Consider the following 22916-nt stretch of genomic DNA (forward strand, 5'->3'; position numbering starts at 1 on the left):
TAACCCTGCCGACCTTGGATTTTCCGTCTCCTCCCTGGCAGCTTGCAGGCGGATGGCCTTCCCGGACTGAGCGCTGGGTAAAGTGCGGCTCTCACGCTGGGAGACGGCCGGGCAGCTGGCCGCGCGCTCCCGCGCTGTCCCGGGCCACTTGGTCCTTCCCGCGCGCCCGGGGCCGCGCGCCGCGTTTCCACGGCAACGCCCGGTCCGGCGTGGAGGCGGCGGCGCGCGCGGGGCGGGCTCTCGGCTCCCGGTGGCGGCTCGCGCCCTAGCGCGCGCCCCGGCGCCTCCCGGACCCCGTCGTTGGACCCTAAGCCAGGGTTCCCCAGCTGGTGCGCGAGGCAAGATGCTGAGGCGCAGCCTGGACAACCGGTAACAGCCCGGGGCTTGGCTGCCCACGCCGTCCACATGCGGGGGCTGGGGTGCTCTCCGTGGCGCTTCCGCACAGAATTCCGACCCAGGGCCGCACACCGCGCGGTCCCCGTGCGCAGGAGGCCTAACTCCCTGGGCTGCGCCGAGCTCCCGGCGGCGGAAAGGAGCCTGGGCCCGCCGGCCGTTCTGCTTCCCGCACAGCCGCGGAAGCCTGGGGCAGCCTGGCGCCCGAGCCGCGCAGCGCGGAGCACAGGCACAGCCGCCGAGCAGCGAGGCCTGGAGGCCCTGGGCCGCTGTGTGCCCGCGCCACGCTGTCCGGACGGGAGCCCCGGCCGTGCCTGTGCGCCTCCCGCTGCACAATGCCCCGGGAAGGTAGGAATGCTTAGCCAGTTATCATGGAAGTTGTCTCATCGCTTAACGAGAATCTTTTTTTTTTTAATGTCACCTTTTCCTCTAGGGACGCTCAAACCAGACAGCTGCAGGATGCTGTGACAAATGTGGAGAAGCATTTTGGAGAGCTGTGCCAAATCTTTGCTGCTTATGTGCGGAAGACTGCCCGATTGCGAGACAAGGCGGACCTGCTTGTGAACGAGATCAACATCTACGCCTCCACAGAGACCCCGCATTTAAAGCAAGGCCTGAAGAATTTTGCTGATGAGTTTGCCAAACTTCAGGATTATCGACAAGCAGAGGTACGGAGTGAGGTCACGGCGTCCTTGGGCCCTGACGAATCACCCATGGAGGTTTTCTGTTGTCTGTCGTGGCCAACACGCGCTGGATGGTGGACGTGCCGGCCTGTGCCTGGCTGTGTGAGGCTGTGCAAGGGAAGCTGGAGTGTGGCTGCAAGTCCTGAATCCCACCCCACCTCAGCCCGCTTGAATTGCCAACTGTGGCCCCTGGGTGGCAGAGAGCAGAGGGTGGCAACATAGTAACCATGGGGAAGATGGAGATGTTGGGAATGGCCATCTCAATGTGTCCGCTTCTTGCAGAGTGAGCCAATGGCTCACTGACCCCTTCCCCACCCCGCCTTGCAATTTACATCATGGAAGCAAACTGGTATTGGGAGGGCTAGGGGGACAACGGGACCCTTTTGGGTTTTTCTTTATCTTGTTTTGTTGCCGTAGTTGGCAAACGGAATGTTCTTGCGATTCTTCTTAAAAATGCATTTTTTTCTCATGCTTTTACTAGAACTTGGCATTTCTGCTTATAATAATTTTGCATGTTTTGAAACAGATTAGCTTGTCAGAAGTTGCCCAGGAAGCACTGCATTTCTTTTATGGAGTTCTTTCATTAGTACCTTTGGCTTTCTAAAAGCCTAAAACAAATCTTAATGATTAGAAAATGAGAATGATACAGTCTAAGCCTCTCATTGCTAGTCACATGTACACTGGAGTGGTAGTATGTTTAACGATACTTTTTATAAAAATGTCGCTCTGGGTATATAACAACTTGGTTATACATGATAAACAGGAATTTAGTATTTAGAGAATAATCTGAGGTCAATAATTTCTGTGTCCCTTTCTTGAAAAATCTTTATGCTGTTTATCCAGTAGCGAAGTGAATTGATCTACATGTGTTTGCCTTTGTTTTCCTTGCTTACCAAATGGTGGAGGTGGTATTGAACAGTGGCACAAGGTAGGCAGCTAGAGGAGAGGGGAAGCAAGACTGGGAGAGTCCTTACGCTGAATAAGCAGGGAGGTGGCGCAGCCTCTGCCATTTCAAATGGTCATGCTTTTATTTTAGGATTTCTAATGCTTACATGCTTTATGGAACGTTGTTTTTTTCTTTCACATAAAGCATAAACGTTTTGCTTACAGAAACTAAATGTGTAAGAAATGAACTACATTAATGGTTACTCAAATATGTGTCATAAAAAAACCCTTTTCCTGCTGTAAAAGTTACAGATATTACTTTAAGCAATTACATACTTACTTTGCCAGTTCTGAGGAAAAAACTTTTTTGAAATCTGTGTATTGAATTGACAGTTACAGAGAGAGGAAGGGACAGAGAGATGTCCCATCAACTGGTTGATTCTCCCACGTGACTGCAATGCCAGGACAGCAAACCCAGAGTTAGAATTGCATCTGGGTCTCCCACCTGAGTTCAGGGGGCCAGATGAGCTTGCTGCTGCTTTCCCAGGCACATGAGCAGGGAGCTACATTGAAAGTGGCAGAGCCAAGACTAGAACCAGTGCCCATATTAGATGCTGGCATAACTGGGTGCTTAACTTGCTGAGCCACAATCCTGGCCCCAGAGAAAAGTTTTTAGTGTCTAGGGCTTATTTTTCTTGTGCTTACCACATGTACCTGCCATTTTAAATATACGGGTTTTTTCAGTGCCTTCCAGGGGTGTTATCAAGACAAGTAGTAATTGCTCAAGTTCTTTCTTGTGATTTAACTAAAATGCAGGGATCAGTCATGTAGTTGAGAGCTCAACCACACTGCAATCATTTGTCTGCTTCTCCATTTGTGAGAATTTAGATAGCCCCCCAGGAAAAATAAAAGGCCACTAATACAATGATTCTTAAGCCTCTTTTCTTTAAATATTTCCAGTATGCCCTGTCTTTCAAGAATATCACACTGTGATAAACTGGAAACAGCAGCTGTGTTTGCATTTGAGATGTTTTAAGGTTTACCCAAAAACTACTGAGCTGAAGAAGTGCACTAGGAGGCAGCGCTGTGGTGGAGTGGGGTAAGCCATGGCGGACAGTGAGACTCGCATGCCTGCTGCTCCGTTTCTGCCCCAGCTCCCAGCGGATGTGCCTGTGAAGGCAGTAGGGGATGGCACCAGTCTTTGGGCCTGTGCACCCACATGGAGGCCCAGTGCCCCTGGCTCCCGGCTCTGGACTGGCCCAGCTGCAGCTGCTGTGAGCATGTGTGGAATGAAGCAGTGGATGGAAGAATCTCCATCCCCCTTCCTTTCCTTTCTTTCTCTCTCCCTCCCTCTTTCTACCCACCCCCCACCGTAAATCTGCCTTTCAAATAAATAAATAAAGCGTTAAAAGCAAATAAATAATATTAGGGTGATTGTGTAGAAAGATATTTTCTTGCCATACTTCATTCTGAACAAGTGCTTTTATTATAATTCAGCAGTTTAACAGTTCCTGATATGTTTGAGTTTAGATTCTGAGTCTTATTAGTTTCTGGTGATAAGCTTTTTATTTATAAAGATAAGGCAAAGTGACATTTTAACTTAAAATTTTTTATATAGTTTACCGAATGATTATATTCAGGTAAAACAACATAGTTTTTGTTTCAGAATTTAAATTTTGATTTGTCTATGTTTCTTTTCAGTTATGTTTTATGATAATTTTCAATAGGTTGAAAGACTTGAAGCCAAAGTAGTTGAACCTTTGAAAGCTTATGGCACAATTGTAAAAATGAAACGGGTAAGTAAATCTGCGTTTTTCTCCTTTTGTTAGGTGTTCTGGCAAAGGGTTTCATATTTCCTATTGTCCATTTAATACAAAGTACAAACTACTATGTAGTCATTCTTTTGATATGCTTTGAAAGATTGTTTCTGAGATCTCTGAGAGTCATGAAATATTTTATACTAAATTTACTAATTATTATAGAAATACTTAAATCTTTAATATGTGTAGTCATGAATATATGGACAGATTATTTTACTAAATGAATATATCTATACATAAAGCAGGTGTTGACATTTATATCTTTTAAATGAAGGTGACAAAGTTCTCTTTTAAATCAATTTTATAGAGGGATAATTTACATTTTAAAAAAATCTAATGAATGTCATGTAATTGCCAGCATAATAAAAATTATATATTTGTATATAGTTTTGCATTGCAGTGTTATTGCTGTTTTTAGATGGTACTGATGGACAAGCTTTCTCACATACTCATATAGGTACACACTAATTATTTAGTACTCCTAATCCCTGGGGTAATGGGACCCATGTCAGACATTTGTTCTTCCATTCTTAAAACGCAGCTTGTGTGTCATTTATGTTAAATCAGAAGCTTTTGGTAACAACAAACTAACCAATTTGCAGGATGATCTCAAGGCAACATTAACAGCAAGGAATCGAGAAGCTAAGCAGTTGACTCAGTTAGAAAGAACACGTCAGCGAAACCCATCTGATCGACACGTCATTGTATCCTTTGAAAGTTGGTCTTTTAGAAAATGTTTGTAAGGTATGTGGTACAGACTCAATGTGTATGGAGATGTGAATACAGAGGTTTAGCACACGAGCACGTGCCGTATCCGGGTACCTGGACTCTTCCCATTCCAGCTTCCTATTACTGTACATCTAGGAAGCAGCAGGTGGTGGCTCAGCTGGCTGGATGCCTGCTGTCTCTGGGAGAGGGCTAAGTTCTAGCATCCTGGATTCAGCTTTGCCTAGTCCTGGCTGTCGCAGGCTTTTGGAAAGTGAAGTGTGAGTTTCTATCTCTGACTCTCTTCCTTTTAAATAAAACTGAAGAGAAGATCGTTTTCAAAATGTTGAAAAGAAACACTTATGTTTAGCAATTATTACTATAAAAGTCAGTTAATTTTCTTTTTTATTTATTTTTATTGGAAAGACAGATATACAGAGAGGAAGAGATATAGAGAGGAAGGTCTTCGTCCAATGATTCACTCCACAAATGAGCACAATGGCCGGTACTGTGCCGATCCGGAGCCAGGAATTTCCTCCAGGTCTCCCACATGGGTGCAGGGTCCGAAAACATTGGACCGTCCTCAAAAATCAGTTAATTTTCAAGAGATGCAACCACCTATGTCAGTTCCCTTATACTCATATGTTTGCCCATGATGGACTTTCCAAAAAAGAAGGAAAGAAAAACTGTACTCAGTAGTGCAGATATTTTTGTCTTACATGGCGAGGACTGCTCATTAGACATGGATCATTAATGTTAGTGCATATACTGTTGGTAGTCTTCTTGCCCCACTTTTGAGAAAGAAAATTTCACATTTAAATCCCTCCATTTTTCCCCTAAAAAACCAAAAACCTGTGAAACCTGTGAAAAGTGCTGTAGATGGAGTCAGCCTAGAGCATAGCTGAAGCAGAGCTACGGTGTAATCACATAGGGCGAAATGTTAGCAGCAACAGGAGAGACTGCTGCAGATGCACTGAGGTGCTGCTTCGGTGGGATTCCCAGCTCTGCATCCTGAGAACCTGCATGGAAAATAAATAACAGTAAACACAAAAGTAGACATTTGTGGCAACATAAAATGTTTACCAGGATGGACCCTTAAGATCCATCTGCCTCTTTATTCAGAAGTGTTTTCATGCTCCACATGTAATAGACGCGGTCACTTTGATAGAAGAAGGTGGAACACAGACGTCCCCAGGGCTCTGCTTGCTCAGCGCCTTAGGAGACCTCCAAGAAACTTGTATTTTGTTTGTTCTGATGTTTATTGATTTATCTAAAGTTCAGGGTTACAGAGACAGCTTCCGTCCAGTGGGTCACTCCACAAATGGCCACAATGGCCAGAAATGGGCTGCACCAAAACCAGGAGTCAGGAGCTCCATCTGGGTCACACACATGGATGGCAGGGCCCCAACTACTTAGGCCATTTTCCGCTGCTTTCCAGGTACCTTAACAGGGAGCCCCGTTTGAAGAGAGGCAACTGGGAATGTGAACCAGGAGTGCCCCAGCCCACTACACCAGACCCCCTGGATAGCTGCTGAACAAGTTGCCTGTCATAATTAATACAGGCCTGCATAAATCATTTCAAACTCTTGATTAATTCCATTTAATTTATTGATATTCCTATTCAAATTGGCATATTATAGGATTTTGAAGAACTTCCAGGAAAAGGAAGAAATTGGAATTTTTAGGAATTCATATTCTCTGTGAAAACTGTGATTTTGGATTTTGCTCTGTTCAACCCAAAGAACTTGAGATTTGAATAAATAGTAGTTGTTGGAGGGGAATAGAAGGCTTGAGGTTCCTCCTTCCTGGTTTAGCCAACTCTGCTTACCCTCCAAAAGTATTAAACGAATATATCAATAAGTGGGGAAAAAAAGTAGTGGTCCCAAGAGTGACATCAGTCATGTGTAAGAATCTGTATTAGGAAAGAGCCTACTTGAATGTTCTTAGCAAAAGATTACCATTCAGCAGACAACTTAGGCATATTTTAACACTGGTAACTCGGACCCAGCACGGAGGCCTAGCGGCTAAAGTTCTCGCCTTGCACGCGCTGATTCTAAGCCTGGCAGCCCTGCTTGTGGCATGAGAAAGCAGTCTAGAATGCTCAAAGCCTTGAGACTCTGAGACCACGTGGGAGACCTGGAAGAGGCTCCTGGCTCCTGGCTTTGCATCGGTGCAGCTCTAGCTGTTGTGGCCGCTTGGGGAAGACCTTCCTCTCTGTCTTTCCACTTCTCTGTATAAATTAAATAAATAAATAAATAAATAAATATTACATATATATTATATATATATATACACACACACACATATATATAAGAAAAACTACAAAACAAAACAAAAATACTGGTAACTCTTCAAAGACACTCTAATTTTATTCTTGAATTTTCTGTTAAGAACTTATAATTTAAAGAATCCCAAGTCTGGCAGCATAGAAAAATACTTTTCATTTCTGGAAAATTTTAACTTGTTTCTGTAGCTTTACACATCTTTACATCCAAATGAATACACAAACATGCAGAATTCTAAACAAATGTGTATTTTAAGTGCTTAACACCTTGAAATTGTATAGTTGAATGAATCAAGTATATACCTGACATAATATAACTGACATAGAAGCTAATTACAAAAAGATAATATTATTGGGCCTGGCGTGGTGGCGCAGTGGTTAAGGTCCTTGCCTTGCATGCCCAGGATCCCATATGGGCGCCGGTTCTATCCCGGCGGCCCAGCTTCCCTTCCAGCTCCCTGCCTGTGGCCTGGGAAAGCAGTCGAGGACGGCCCGAAGCTTTGGGACCCTGCACCCGTTTGGGAGACCCGGAAGAGGCTCCTGGCTTCAGACCGGCATAGCATCGGCCGTTGCCCTCACTTGGGGAGTGAATCATCGGATGGAAGATCTTCCTCTCTGTCTCTCCTCTCTGTATATCTGCCTTTCCAATAAAAAAATAATAAAAATAAATCTTTAAAATAAAAAGAAGATAATATTATTAAGAGTATGATTTTAATTTATTCAAAAAATTGTTATATTGTCTTTGAAATGTGCTTTTTCCTTTATGAAAAATCACAGTCACAGGTGGGTAAAAAACTGGTGTGTCAAGAATTGGATCCTTTCAGCAAATCCTTTTGCTTGTTGCGGTTTATATATTTTCTAGAAAGTGTAAGGGCTAAATGTCATAATGTTCCATGTCACAGAACTTTGAATGCACGTACCTTCCTTGATTATGAAATGCTTCCTTGATTATATAAATGAGACTTTTGAGTAAATATAACAATAGTCTAGAAAACAAAACTATTAGGAAGCTGCTGAGAAAGTTGGCCAGTATATTTTAGAATTTCTGTGTTACAGATTTAAGACAGCATAGATCTTGTGCAACAACTATTGTCCTTAAAGGAGATGATGCTTTAAATACGATTTGCTTGGACATACACTGCACTTAACAAAGGTGCTGCCACCAGCTATCTGTGACTGCTGTGCTTGTGAAGGCCAACTAGTGGGATTTTGTGACAGTTTTAAGTTTTCTATTTAAGTAGCTTACATGTAAATGGCTATATGTGGCTGGTTGACACACTGGATTGCAGAGCAAGATTTAGATAGTATGAGTACATGAGGGAGTGTATGAATCAAGCATTAGATTGCTATCTAGTTGATTACTAGCACTTGCATTATCTCATTAGATATGGATATTTTAAAAAAGAAATAAGGGCCTGGCGTGGTGGCCTAGCAGCTGAAGTCCTCGCCTTGAACACGCCCCAGGATCCCATATGGGCACCGGTTCTAATCCTGGCAGCTCTACTTCCCATCCAGCTCCTTGCTTGTGGCCTGGGAAAGCAGTCGAGGACGGCCCAAAGCCTTGGACCCTGCACCTGTATGGGAGACCTGGAGGAGGTTCCTGGCTCCTGGCTTCAGATCGGCATAGCATGACCGTTGCGCTCACTTGGGGAGTGAATCATCGGACAAAAGATCTTCCTCTCTGTCTCTCCTCCTCTCTGTATATCTGACTTTGTAAAAAAAAATAAATACATAAAAAAAGAAATAAGATAGTATTGGCTTAGAAGCATCTCCAAGTAGAAATCCTATGCTTAAATATTTGTCATTTATATTCTACTCTTTTTTTTTTTTAGTAAGATATTAGAAACACCTAATGTATTTGGAAACCTAGGAAAAATAAAGAAGGTAACAAGAGAATGGAGTTAAATTTACTAGCCCAAAATGCCTTCTTGTTGTAACGGTTAAAGAAGAATCAGGTACTGAATGGGGAATCTGTCCCAGCTCTGTCTTTCTGCTGTGTGCCATCACTCTCTTTAGTATCTTACAAGGGTTATTTCATTTAATCCTGCATCCAGTAATCTGATGGGATATACATTATTTTACTGATTAAGACACAAGGTTTGAGAGAATTGAAAATACTTGTCGTAGTTCTTTCTTTTGGCGTGAGAAGGGCTCCAAGAGAAAAGACACAAGGGAAAAAAGACATGATAATGACACGGGCGGTGAAATGGAAACAACAGGAAGTATGGAAAACAGCTTTACATTAAATGATCATGGATAAGGAAAAATAATTTTGTAAAAAAGATGGATTTTTGCTTTATTGCATTTTAAGATTATGAAAGTTCTTTCAGATTATTAAAGTTCTTCATTCTGCATGTTCTTGTATATGGATTACTTTTTTTTTTAAAGATTTATTTATTTTCATTACAAAGTCAGATATACAGAGAGGAGAGACAGAGAGGAAGAGGAAGATCTTCTGTCAGTTGATTCACTCCCCAAGTGAGCACAACGGTCATGCTATGCCGATCTGAAGCCAGGAGCCAGGAACCTCCTCCAGGTCTCCCAAACGGGTGCAGGGTCCAAGGCTCTGGGCTGTCCTCCACTGCTTTCCCAGGCCACAAGCAGGGAGTTGGATGGGAAGCGGGGCTGCCAGGATTAGAACCGGTGCCCATATGGGATCCTGGCATGTTCAAGGCCAGGACTTCAGCTGCTAGGCCACGCCACTGGGCCCTTGTATGTAGATTACTTTATTATGTGTGGTGAAATATACTATTTGATAACTTCCACTGTGTTATGGCAAAAGCCAATACTACTGTTGCAGACTCAATTGGATTCTGACTTGATTTCTTATATATGTATATACCTTTGGTTGGGGAATAATTTTGTAGGCAGAAACCGAATTACAGAGAGCGACAATGGATGCTACGCGAACAACTCGTCATCTGGAGGAAACCATTGACAACTTTGAGAAGCAGAAAATAAGGGACATAAAGGTAATAAAATAATTGTTAACATCCAAAACATATTTTCTAATCCTACCTTATGAAAAGTTTAAATTATGCTTTTAACTCATGAATAGTTCTTATAAAAAATATTATAAACCAAAACGTAGGGGCTACATTCCAAATGAGACTCCAAGTAATAATAAATATGCATTTTGCACAGTATTATAATTATTGTCTAATCATTATTATGCTTTTATGTATCAGGTGCTAGTCCCAAATGCAAATTTAAATTATCTTTCAGTCTTCATAGAAACTCCGTGAGAATGAAATGGTTTTAAGAAATTCAGAAGTGATTCAGAGTAATTTACTGAAAAGCATAACAAGAAATATGAGCTATAAACCAGTTGTTTAGTGTGTGCCTTCTATTTAATTCATTGTCATTAACTTGTTGCATAAAAGTATCTAAGTTTTATACTATCAAATAAACAGGGTAATGGCAGCCAATGATCTTTGGGATCATGAAGTTCAGTTCTTCAAAGGCTTTATGGTAGGCATTTTGGAAAGATGTGAAGGATTGCATATGTTGTTCTTAGATACTTTAAAACTCACTTGAAGATGTCTTTTTGGCTCACTGCACAGACTTCTTGTAGCAAGCCATGATAACTGTTCCTGTTTTGTCACTGCTGACAAAGAAGCCTTTCTGGTTTCATGACTTGCATCCTTATCAAACGTATATCCTTACCAGTGGAGTATTATCTGCCTTTCCAAAATCCTTATGACAACATTCCTATGCAGTTCCTGTTTTCTTCCATTTCTTATCTTCATTACAAAGGGTTTCAGAACTTCAACCTCTCAATTAAGGTCCCACTCTTCAAGGAGACTTTGTAAGACAGACAACCTTCCCCAAGCTGGGAGAACAGGTAAAGCGTTACAGTTGCTGAAATTTCAAGACTAAAGAAGACAGCCTTCTGTCATAAAAGATTGGCTCTAACCTGAAAATTGTGCCTGGAACCCTGTAAGCAGGCCTTCATTCTGCTGCCACCGAAAAGCTTTCCTAGCAGGAACCATACCGCTCATTCCGCCAGTGCTCTTACACCTACATCATTTTCTTGTATCTGGAAATTCCTCTGTATTTTGACGTTTGGACTCCCTTCTGTGTTCCTCCTGCCTACTTGCTAGTTCTACCCGTGTGTTTAATTCCCTGTACATAATCAAATACAAAACTAGAATGGAATTACGAGTGCAGAGTCCCAGCTACAATTTCTGCTGCCTGGTATTTCCTGAGGCAAAGGAGGCTTTTTGGGGTAAAAGGGAAGAAGAACTTCCACAAACTGATTTTTAATTCAAAGTGTACAACTTTGTGGTTTTAGTGTATTCACAGGTCTGAGCAGCCATCAGCCATGGTATATCATTGTCATCACTTTTACCTTGCACACTTCCGTCCTTACTCCCCTGCTTCTCTCAGACCTAAGCACCCACTTCCAATTTCATCTATCCATGTGGATATTCTGGGTATTTCATACAAATGGAGTCATAGAACGTGTGTCTTTGTGACTCGCTTCTGTTAGCATGCTTTCAAAGCCTATCTATGTTGCAGTAAACAACCACTATTTCATTTTCTTTTATTTTTATTTAATAGGCAGAGAGCTGCTACTGACCGGCTCACAATGCCTGCAATGGTCACAGGTGGGCAGGGCTGACACTGAAAAGCCAAGATTCCTTCCATTAGTCTCCTAAGAGGGTGACAGGAACCCTACAGCCCTTACTGTTGCCCTGTGGGCTCTATACAGACAGAAGCCTCGGGCAGAAATCAAACCCAGGCCCCCAGTGTGGAATGTGAAGGCCTGGCTCCTTTATTCTTTTTTGTCTCCAAATACTGTTGTGTGAGTATTGCTACAGTTTTTGTCCATCAGTTCACGGACACCTGTGATCCTTTTTTTTTTTTTTTTTTTGGCTTTCCGGAAAAATGCTGATGTAATCACCCAGGTACATGTTTGGGTGGACACAACACTTCCGTTTTCTTCAGTATATACTGAGGTATGGAATTCTGAATATATTGATTCTATGCTTAGTCAATGAGGGAATTGCCAAGCTGTTTTCCAAGGTGGCAGCACCACTGTAGATTCACAGTAGCATTCCAAGGGTTCGGATTGTCTCTGCATGCTCAGGACTTGTTCTTCCTCAGACCTCTTGACTGCTGCCAGCAGAGTGGGTAAGAAATAGTATCTCATTGTACTTTAGATTTGCATACCTTGCTCATGCTTAATTCACCACTTGCTTGTGATCCCCCTTAAAGGATAGACTAAGTAGGTCTTCTGTCCATATTTTAATTGACTTCTTACTGAGTTGCAAGTCTTTAGTGTATGCTGCATATGTAACTTTTCAGATAAAGAATTTGTAGTTTCTTCCCTTACATTCTGTGAGTTTTCATTTAGTTGATAGTTTCCAGTGGTGCTGCAGTTTTAAATTTTAATGCAGTACAATTTATCTACCATTTTATCTACCAATTTATCTACCCAGAGCCAGGAGTTTCAGCCAGGCCTCCTACATGGGTGGCAAGGGCCCAAGTTCTTAGGTCATCTTCCACTGCTTTTCCATTCACATTGGTAAGGATCAAGATTGGAAAGCAAGCAGTTTGCACTTGAACTGGGACCCATATGAAGTGTCAGCATTGTAGGCAGGAGCTTACCCCACTGACCATGAGGGCTGCATGAGTTTCTGTGTGGGTCATTAGCTAAAGATCAAATGTCTGCACCTGGCTTGTTGTCACAGTGCCACTTTCTAAGATTTTATTTTTATTCGAAAGGCAGCTTTTACAGAGAGAGGAGAGTTTTGAGAGAGTTCTATCTGCTGGTTCACTCTCCAAATGGTCACAATGGCCAGAGCTAAGCTAATCCAAAGCTGGAATCCAGCAGCTTTTTCTGGGCCTCCCACATGAGCGCAGGGTACCAAGGATGTTGGCTATCCTCTGCTGCTTTCTCAGGCTGTAAGCAGAGAGCTGGATGTGAAGTGTAGCAGCCAGGACAGGAACTGGCATCCATATGGGATGCTGACACCACAGGGTGGAAGATTCATCTGTTGAGTCACAGCACTGGCGCCAATACTGCTTATTTGTAAAAATTGTGTTTATTTAAATAACCTTTATTTAAATATATATATTTTTATATATATTTACTGGAAAGGCAGATTTACAAAGAGAAGGAGAGGCAGAGGGAAAGACCTTGCATATACTGGTTCACTCCCCAAGTGGCTGTGAAGCTTAGCTGAGCTGAAGGCAGGAGCCTCCTCCAAGTCTCTCATGTTGGTGCAGGGTCCCAGGGCTTTGGGCCATCCTCTACTGTTTTCATAGGCCATAAGCAGGGAGATAGATGGGAAATGGAGCAGCTGGGACAGAAACTGTCACCAATATGGAATCCCAGCCCATGCAAGGTGAGGATTTAGTTACTGAGCCATTGCGCCAGGCCCTTTGTATTAAATATAGTTGCTTATCTTACTGCTTATGGTGATTTTGATACTTAGTGCTTGTTTGGCTGGATCATTGCCTCTTTTGGTTTCTGCCTTGGTGTCAAGCCTAGAAACCACTACCATCGCTAAGATTATGTTATATTTGCTTATATTTTCTTTTAGTATGGCTTTTTAAAATCACCGATTTAAAAGGCAGAGTGACAGGAAGAGGGTGAAACAGGCTGTCTGCTGACTCGCTCCCCAGATGACCAGAACACCTGGGGCTGGGCCAGCTAGGAATTGAAATTTCAACTAGTTCGCCCACATGCAAGGCAGGGCCCCAAGCAATTTAGGCTATCTTTTGCTGCTTTCCAAGTCACATTAGCAGGTACCTGGATCAGGACTCTGGTCATGCCTTAACCTGCTGCACTACAGTGACAGTCTCTCTGGTGGCTAAAGTCCTTGCCTTGAACGTACCAGGATCCCATATGGGTTACCTCTGGAGCATCGGTCTTCTTACTATTTCTCACAGAGGCACTGACACACTTGTAGCGGAGCACTCAACATCTTTCCAGTTAGCCTCTGTCTTAGGCTGACAGCTAAGAGAATTTCCAGCCTGCACCATTAATTGCTCCACTTCCAATATCTGGAAATTCTTAGTGCAAAAAAACAAAGGCAGAGACAGACAAGGGAACCCTCCCATTCAGTGTTTCCTTCCCAAGGCTGGACCAGGCAAAGGCCAGGAGCTCAATCCAGATGTTCACGTGTATGGCAGCGATTCAGCTACATGAGCTCATCAACAGTGTGTGCATTAACATGGAACTGGGAACAGAGGCCAGCATTGCGACCTGGGCACTCTGTGGATGAAGGCCTACTGCACACTTCAAACATTATGCCAAATGCCCAGCTCCACAACTGTTATCTTAGCAAGAATCAGCTGCCAGTACAGCATATCAGAGCTGTGACATTACATAAAGTGACCCACAATGTTCACTGTTAAAATGTCGGTTATAAGTCTCTTATCCCAGAACCAGTCATCTTACACTAAGCATATTTTCAATTATGGATTTCTTTTCACTGGAGAATAGCAACTAGAAGGCTCTTAATATACCTTGAAGTTATTTGTTTAATCCTTTAGGAAATAACATATATGAAGCAAAGAATCTCCGGACATTAATGGATGTCTAGAAGGCCATGTTTTCAAGCTTACAGCCACTCCTTGCCCAGCGAGTGCCTCAGAAGAGCAGGCATCTGGAGGGAAATGTGTTTTTGTTGCCTTCCGGTCTAATACTATCCTTTCTGTCTTATACCTTTAACAACAATTCTTGGGTATTTTCCACCTAGTTCTTATTTCATCTCATTCCACATTCATGTTTAAATATTTTTGTAAGAGGCAATATAACAAAAAAAGAGCATATTTACTGAGAACTTGTTTTCTATGTTTTCTACATTGCAGTCATCTCACCCCTGCTTCAATCTCTGCTCAGAATGCTGAGTTTTCAAAATGTCACAGAGCTTGCTTCAGTTTTTGTAGGAAATTATGGATTTCAACAATAGCACATCACTAAAAGCTATAATCTATGGCTTTTACTAGGCAAGAGTGGCAACTCTGCAACAGAATCACATCCATGTGGGCAGTCATACTTGTGAACTGCCAAATGATGCAAATGTATGGTACCAAAATCAGTGGTAGGAATGTCATAACCATTACCACCAAGTAATTCCTTTGTTTAGAGAATAAAAGTAACATAGAACCAGAACCTAATTCTAGTCTTTAATACTGTTGCTTTAACAGCTGCAGAGGCTGAACTACCAACTTCAGAACTGCACTAACACATACAGCCATCTTCTGCTGCCTCTCTAGGCACAGTAGCAAGTAGCTGACCAAAGTGAAGCAGCCAAGACTCAAACCAGTGCTCCCACGGCATGCCGGATTCACAGGCAGTGGCTTAACCCGGTGTGCTGTACCACTCATTACCCCTGGTTTAAGAATAAACAGTGACGATAGGAAATAGTGTGTAATTTGAAGGTTTTATTAAAAAAGGTCTTTCTGGTTGTTTTTAGGTTTTATTCATTTACCCTCTAGAAAAGTATTATTCTGTATGTAATAAAATGCCAGTAATATAGTGAGAAATAAACTCATAACACTCACTCATACTTAAAATTGAATCTTTTTTTTTTTAGAATATATTTTCAGAATTTATCACAATCGAAATGTTATTTCATGGCAAAGCTTTAGAAGTGTACACTGCTGCCTATCAAAATATTCAAAAGATTGACGAGGATGAAGATTTAGAGGTAGGACTGCATCTGAGCTCATCTCTTTATATGGGGGATGTTTTGTTTGCATGGGGGAAAGAATCTTAGAAGCCATAGTATAAGTTCCAACAGATAATATGACTAATAAGTCTATAAAAAATGTAGCATTGACTGGTTATGTAAGCCCCACTAAAATGACAGTTAACTAGTACCTGAATGGAACAACATTTGAGTGTTGATGTCATGCAGTGTCCCAAGCTTTGTCTTTGCTCATTCAATTCTTCACACAACCCTAAAAGGTAGGTCCATGCTTCTACAGGTTACACATCCCTAATGTGAAATTTTAAATACTCCAAAACTTGAAACATTCTGCCAAAACCCTCATTTCAGGTTTTAGAACATTTTGGGTTTCAAATTGTTGCTTTAGGGATGCTTAACCTAATGAAGTCTACGTTTCATTTTACATGTATAGAAACAGGCTATTATGAGATCCTCTGTGCCTATTCATGCCATTATTTCATTGGTCCAGGAAACTTAATTATAAAACCAGAATGCAGCTAAAACTAAGCTACATGTTTTCATGTATACATTGTGTTTCCATGTTCAAACTTTGATAAACAGTTTTGTATTTTCTCTTGTTCAGCAGGACTTGAAATGTGTCATTTCCTTCCAAATTAATAAAGCTGGTTTAATTTTCATTCCTTTCTATATGTCCTCCTTTTGAAACCTAGATTATCAGGAGTTAAGTTGCCATTTGCAAAACAGTATCAAAATATTTTTGTAACTATTGCTTTGGGCCAGCTACTTCAGTTGTTTTTTAACCTGCAATAAACTAAGTACTTTTTGTCTTCATACATATGAATGGGAAAACTGATGTACAGTGAGGTTAATGTTTCTGTCTCAGCAGTCCCATAGCTGGTGATAACAGAGCTGAGCCACAGAATATGGTCCTGTGGAGATCATATTTTTTATTTTATGTGTGAAAATCCAATCAGGTTAGCATTTCCTTAAACATTTCTTAAAATCTTTGATTGGCACTGGGGTACAGTATGATATTTCTCAATAAATGTTTACATTTCATACTCATCAAATCAGGGTAATTCATGTTTCACTTCATGAGCTTGCCAGGCTTAACGGGTCACATGAACCATTTCCTTTAAGAAACCACAGTATATTTTGTGGCAGGTTCAAAAGTGACTCCCACTTTTCTTGTACCACTGGGCCCCATCTCAGGTTTTCTTTGTTCTCTAAATAAGCAGTTTCTTAGTAGATAATAAAGTTTGTTCAAGTCATTTGGTCCCCAATATTTCTCATTCCAGATGATTTATACAGCCTTTTTATCACTCTTTGTAGCATCCCTTTGTTTATCACACCACTACTTAAGAATCTGCGGCCCAGGTCATCTCTGGGCTATGTAGGAAAAACTAAAGATTTCAGGGCTATGTGGTAAATGTGATTTCAAAATCAGCTTCTCCACTTTCTAGTGGAAAAATACTGAGCTTCTCTACATTTCAGATTCTTTCTCTAAAAATGAAGATTACAGTACTTACCACGTGTGTCTGTTTACTGAGCACTTATTATATGCCAGACCCCAGTTTGAATGCTGAGTGAGGACCTTAGTATTGTTAAAAATGAGCCAAGCTGACAAAGTATAAATTGAATGTACCACTGAGGCGACATTTTTTAAAGTCCTGTGTGGTTGGATATGTCCACTTCTCTAAAGAAAAAAAAAGTATGTGTGTTTGAGGTAGAGAGGGAAGTAGAAATAGGAAGATATTTAGCAAATATTTCCACCCGAAGTACACAGGAGTTGGGTATTCAAAAGTTCTGAGCTAGGACTGTTGCAAAAGTCAGTATATTTGAAATAGGACAATAGAGGACATGTTCAGTGAAACATAGGCATGAACTTCAGCAACCCAGCAGCCGGGGAGAGGAGAGCAGTCGGTGGAGGAAGGAACCTGTAAACACGTTATTTGCAAACAGCAGAATAAACAGTTCACAGAAGTAACTTGCTATTTTCCCAGGTGGCCCATGCTTTATGGTAACTGTTCAGATTTCAGAAGCAGCCAATGTTTGATAGTCTAACACTCTATTTCATTTGCTCTTCTAAAAATAATATGAGGCCCACTTTCCCCTTCAAAAACGCAATGTAATCATTTCAGAATATATTCAGATTTGAGATTAACTTCTACAATAAATCTTGCACATTGGAAAATGTGTTATTGCTGGTAGGTTTTCCTGTAGTATTTAGTTTAGTATTTTGCAATAGTAGTTAAATATTTAACCTAGTACAAATTTTTAAACCAAAGGTCTATATTTTTGTCTTTCATTTTCACTCACCTGTTCTTAGAAATATTCTGATGAAAAAAAAATCTCCAAGTACCATTTGATGAATCTAGTTTTTGCATCATTTTACAATGTCACTGTTCCATCATTAGCATCAAAATACAATTTGGTCCTCAATAGACGGTTAAGCTATCTAGTATATCTGAATTGCCTCAAAACACCTATCTCCCCTCCACAGTTATTTCCCTCAACTCGTGTCTTGCAGTTTGCTAAGGGTTCAATGAGTAGACATCTCCTCGTCTGCTTATCACCAGTGGTTTAAAATCTTTTATTGCATAAATTAATTTTAATTAACAGTACATACCAAATTGCTGTTAGATAGGAAGAGATGCAGAGATAAACAAAGACTCCTTGCAGGGCTACAGAAATTTAAAAGACACATTGTAAAGACATAGAATCAATTACAGAACAGGTAGATAAAAGCTTACCTGGTGTTATATAAACAGTTGGAACTTGTGACTAAAGAACACACATTCGATCTGACTCCTGTAGAGTAAGTTTGCTGGAATTGCAGCTGTTTTCTAGCAGTGTGTTGGCTAAGAGTGGTGCAGTTTTGAGTGAGCTTAATCCTTAGATAGCATCTAAAGCAGTTGGACTTAACAGCCATGTCCACAAGACAGTTTTGAGTAAAGATCCTACTTCAGTCTTTAGAAGACATGCTGTTTTTGTTTGGTTGTTTTTTCTTTTTTTGAGAATTATCCCTGTGTTTTTTGTTTGCTTTTTAAGATTTATTTATATTGGAAAGTCAGAGAGGAGGAGAGACACAGGAAGATCTTCGTCCAATGATTCACTCCCCAAGCAGCCACAATGGCCGGAGCAGCGCCGATCCAAAGCCACGAGCCTCTTCCTAGTCTTCCACACAGGTGCAGGGTCCCAAGGCTTTGGGCTGTTCTTGACTGCCTTCCCAAGCCACAAGCAGGGAGCCAGATGGGAAGCAGGGCTGCCAGGATATGAACCGGAGCCCATATGGGATCCTAGTGCATGCAAGATGAGGATTTTAGCCACTAGGCTAACATGCCAGGCCCAACACGCAGTTTTAAATAAAAAACTGTGTGGAATCTGTTAACTAAAACAGAAGTAATTCAGAGTGAAGCTTAACAAGAATGCTCAAGTTTGTATCTTCACTACAAAAGGAGTCTAGAACTGCACTATTCAATGAAGTAGCTAAAAGCATGTGGGTATTAAACAATACAAATTAGAGCCAGCACTGGAACACAGTAGGTAAAGCTGCCAGCAGCACTAACATCTCATGATTGCCAGCTCAGGTCCCAGTTACTCCAGTTCCGATCCAGCTCCCTGATAACATGCCTGAGATAGCATCTTGGTATGCTCCAAGGGCTCAGGCCTCACACCCACACAGAGGAGACCTGAAAGAAGCTCCAGCCATTTTGACCATTTGGGGAGTGAACCAGCAAATGGAAGATCTCTGTGTCTCTCCTTCTATAATTCTGCCTTTCAAATAAATGAATCTTCAATCTTCATGTCACATTTCATCTGCTTAGTAGCTGCCACTTTGACAGCAAACATTTCTATCATCTGAAAAAGTTCTACTGGACAGTGATAGTGCACCTTGGAACAGATAGTGTCAGGGCAGTGAAGTATATGGAGGACTGATTGGTGGAAAGCTGTAAGATCTTTCAGAGGAATGTGCAAGAAAAGTGGCCTAAGTGAAAACTTTTAAAAATACTAAATTATAAATGGTTTTGTAAACAGTAGAGGAAGAGATGTGGGGAAAAAACATAACGAAGCAGACCAGCTGACACAATGAAAGTTAAGTGAGGGCACAGGAGAAAAGTCAGAGCAGGTCAGGGATAATGAAGTCAAAGATGGCTTGGGAATTTTCTTAATAGCAATTTTAGAGGAGGATTTCTGAAAGTGCAAATTGTACTTAGTTGAAAAAAATCATTAAGTAAAATACTTCAGAAGGAGTAACATATTTGATTTTAAACTTAATCTCTAAAGAAAGGGATCTGTGGAACAGTTTGCTTCTTTGAGGCTTTATGGCAGTGAAATAGAAGAACAGGTAGGGTGGAATCAAAGCTGTGTGTGCAGCCTCACCACTAATTTGCCTGCATGCTGAGGTCAGCACCAGTTTCCCATCCCTCATTGTCTCAGATGTTCAGGCTGAATTTAGCTTTCCTCTTTCTAGCTCAAGTCTAAAATTTAGTTTTCCTTTAAATGTACCATTGGCATTTTGTCCATCTCGGGGAGAACTTGCTTCGAGGTTAACAAGGAGGTACTGAAGTTGACTATCTAGCTCTTATTTACTTAGTGGGCATTTTACAATGTTGTTTTTATCATTGCAATAGGTTTTCCGAAATTCTCTGTATCCATCAGATTATTCATCTCGCTTAGACATTGTAAGAGCAAATTCAAAGTCGCCTCTTCAGAGATCATTGTCAGCTAAATGTGTATCTGGAACAGGACAGGTAAGTTATACATCATTAAAGTGCAATCTTTAAGTATTAAAGATGTTTTCCTTCAGTCTTCACATTTCTAACTTTCTGCATCTATTTTCTCATCTGTAAAATGTTATTTTCTATGTTTTATAATTACATTTAACTCTGAAGCAAAAGTATAAAAGACAAAGGAATGATCTAGTATAATATGAAGAAAAATTCTGAAGTAACATGGCTTACGTTTACATCTCATCAAGATTTTTTTAAAGGATTTATTTATTTATTTATTTATTTATTTATATTGCAAAGTCAGATATGCAGAGGGGAGGATAGTCAGGGAGGAAAGATCCTCCGTCAGCTGATTCACTCCCCAAGTGACAGCAATGGCTGGAGCCTTAGCCAATCCAAAGCCAGGAGCCAGGAACTTCCTCCAGGTCTCCCACGCGGCTGCAGGGTCCCAAGGCTTTGGGCTGTCCTCGACTGCTTTCCCAAGCCACAAGCAGAAAGCTGGATGGGAAGTGGAGCTGCTGGGATTAGCACCAGTGCCCATATGGGATCGCAGTGTGTGCAAAACTGGATTACCATGCCAAACCCCATGATCCAGATTTAATGGATCTGAATATCATACTGAAGCAGAACCTTTCATTTAACATTATCACAGATCTAGCAGCACATATCATTAGAGAAAGAGCCAATTTTCTCATTTCTTCTACCAGCAAGACTTGAGTTAGCCTGTGTCCAGAGCAGAATCAACCTTGTTCTCTAAAGGACCAAAGATAGGCTTAAGCTTTGTGAGCCATGTGGTCTCAGTCCTAATGAACAGCAATTATACATAATACACATATCACTATGGCTGTGTCCTAATGCAACTGTTTACACAAACAGGACAATCTGAGCTGTAAGTCGCCAAACCTCAATCTACAGAGCTTTTTATGTAAAAAAAGCAAACAAAACACTTCCAAAATAAAAATTTTTAGATAAATTTGATTCAGTGCTTTCATTTTTTAAGATTTATTTCTACTGGAAAGTCAGACATACAGAGAAAGAGAGAGATAGATCTATCCGCTGATGTGGCGACAACAGCAGGAGCTTAGCCAATCCGAAGCCAGCAGCCTGGAGCCTACTCCAGGCTCTCCCATGCAGGTGCAGGATTCCAACACTTTGGACCATCCTCCACTGCTTTCCCAAGCCACAAGCAGAAAGCTGGATGGGAAGCAGGGCCGCCGGGATTAGAGCCAGCATCCATATGGGATCCTGGCTCGTGCAAGGTGAGAACTTTAGCCATTAGACTGTTGTGCTGGGCCGCAGGTGCTTTCATTATTAGTTTGTTCTTGTATAAGCATTCATTTCGTCTTTATATTTAATTAATTCTTCCCCTAACCAAATTGTTATTATTATTCCAGCATTAAAGGCTTTGCACATAATTCCATAAACTTAGTACCATATGTTTAAAATTCTATCTGGGATAATGTGTTCTAAAGTGTCCTACAAATTTAACCAAATTTAGGTATCTGTGCAACTAGATACCTAATGTTCCCCTCCAGGAGGTTTAAGTAACATGCCCGAAATCCAACAGACAGGACTTGTGAGCTGATCAACTCAGTCTCATGCAACGTTTAAATAGCACTACCTCTAGACTACTGCTTCTATCACACTGCTTCACTAAAAACTATGTTCTGGCCATATATGTTAATTTTCAAATACTATTTAAGTGATTCAAGAATATTTAATACACTGGAAGCCATGCTTTATAAATATTTTGTTATTGAAGCTGTCAGCTGAAACCAAATTTCAAACTCCTACCAAAAATGTAAGCTTTTTCAGCCTTATACCAAATTTATAGGTAACTCTCATTCCTAAAATTGGGCAAGTCTTCAGTCATTGTGGTTTATATTGCCACTGCCACCTGCAACCCATTTTCTAGCTTCCTGCTAATGCCCCTGGAAACCCACAAATGATGTCCCAAACACAAGTACCTGGGTTCCTGCTACCTGCATTCCTGACGCCTGCATGCAACCTGATTTATCTCAGCATTCTGTAGTCTTACGGGAAATGAACCAGATTGAATTTCTTTTGGTATTTTCCATCCTGCCTTGTTACATTTTCAATAAAACTTTAAAAAATGACATATGGACATTTTTCTTAAATATGTCTTAGAAGGGCACATGAAGATACCAAGCATGTAAAAATATCTTTTACTATTTTTATTTTTTAAATTGTGTAACCACTTTTAACAGGTATCCACCTCTCGACTAAGAAAGGACCAACACCACACAGAAGATGATGATGATGATGATGATGATGATGAAGATTTAGATGTTACAGAAGATGAAAATTAATTTTTCTTAATTTTATATTTCTACTTTCATCTTAGGTGACTTGAAATCAAAGATTACTAAGTTGTAAAACTCTATACTCTATTGACACATTAAACCTCAAAATGAAATTCTACCAAAAATGAAAAATAAATAAAGGGAATTTATGCTGGCCCAAACTGAAGGTTTTAAAAAATAGTGCACACCAGCCATTTCCACATACTACCTAGTGCTGTGTGATCTTTTTGTATTCAACTTTTTTTTAAAAAAAGGTGATTATTTCAAGGCATATATTACTGCCTTAGCTGTTGCAGCTGAAACAAGATGACTTTAAAAAAGCACTTTAAATTGTTAAGACTTCATACTTTCTATCACCAGAAGAGGATGACACAAAATCTATTCCATGAAGAATTAAAATGTTAAGTGTCATTACTAGATATGCAAATTTACTTTATAATA

At 40.9% G+C, this 22916-nt stretch overlaps 1 protein-coding gene across 3 annotated transcripts; it reads left to right on the top strand.

Moving 5' to 3' along the window:
• Positions 1-275: 275 nt before the first annotated feature.
• On the top strand, positions 276-22683 carry CIBAR1 (CBY1 interacting BAR domain containing 1). 3 transcript variants are annotated; one of them, XM_040993331.1, is made up of 9 exons: positions 276-369; positions 827-1061; positions 3689-3757; positions 4384-4485; positions 7548-7553; positions 9638-9742; positions 15323-15436; positions 20053-20172; positions 22380-22683. In XM_040993331.1, the coding sequence occupies exons 1-9, from the start codon at positions 344-346 to the stop codon at positions 22479-22481; spliced, it is 879 nt and encodes a 292-aa protein (XP_040849265.1). In that variant the 5' UTR covers positions 276-343; the 3' UTR covers positions 22482-22683. The 3 variants fall into 3 exon arrangements, with proteins under 3 accessions (XP_040849265.1, XP_040849273.1, XP_040849280.1); XM_040993339.1 differs by lacking the exon at positions 15323-15436; XM_040993346.1 differs by lacking the exon at positions 7548-7553 and having other exon boundaries at positions 4384-4479.
• The last annotated feature ends 233 nt before the right edge of the window (positions 22684-22916 follow it).

The sequence above is a fragment of the Ochotona curzoniae genome, unplaced genomic scaffold, assembly GCF_017591425.1.
Source record: "Ochotona curzoniae isolate NIBS_2020 unplaced genomic scaffold, NIBS_Ocur_1.0 contig_1071, whole genome shotgun sequence".
Classification (NCBI taxonomy): Eukaryota; Metazoa; Chordata; class Mammalia; order Lagomorpha; family Ochotonidae; genus Ochotona; species Ochotona curzoniae.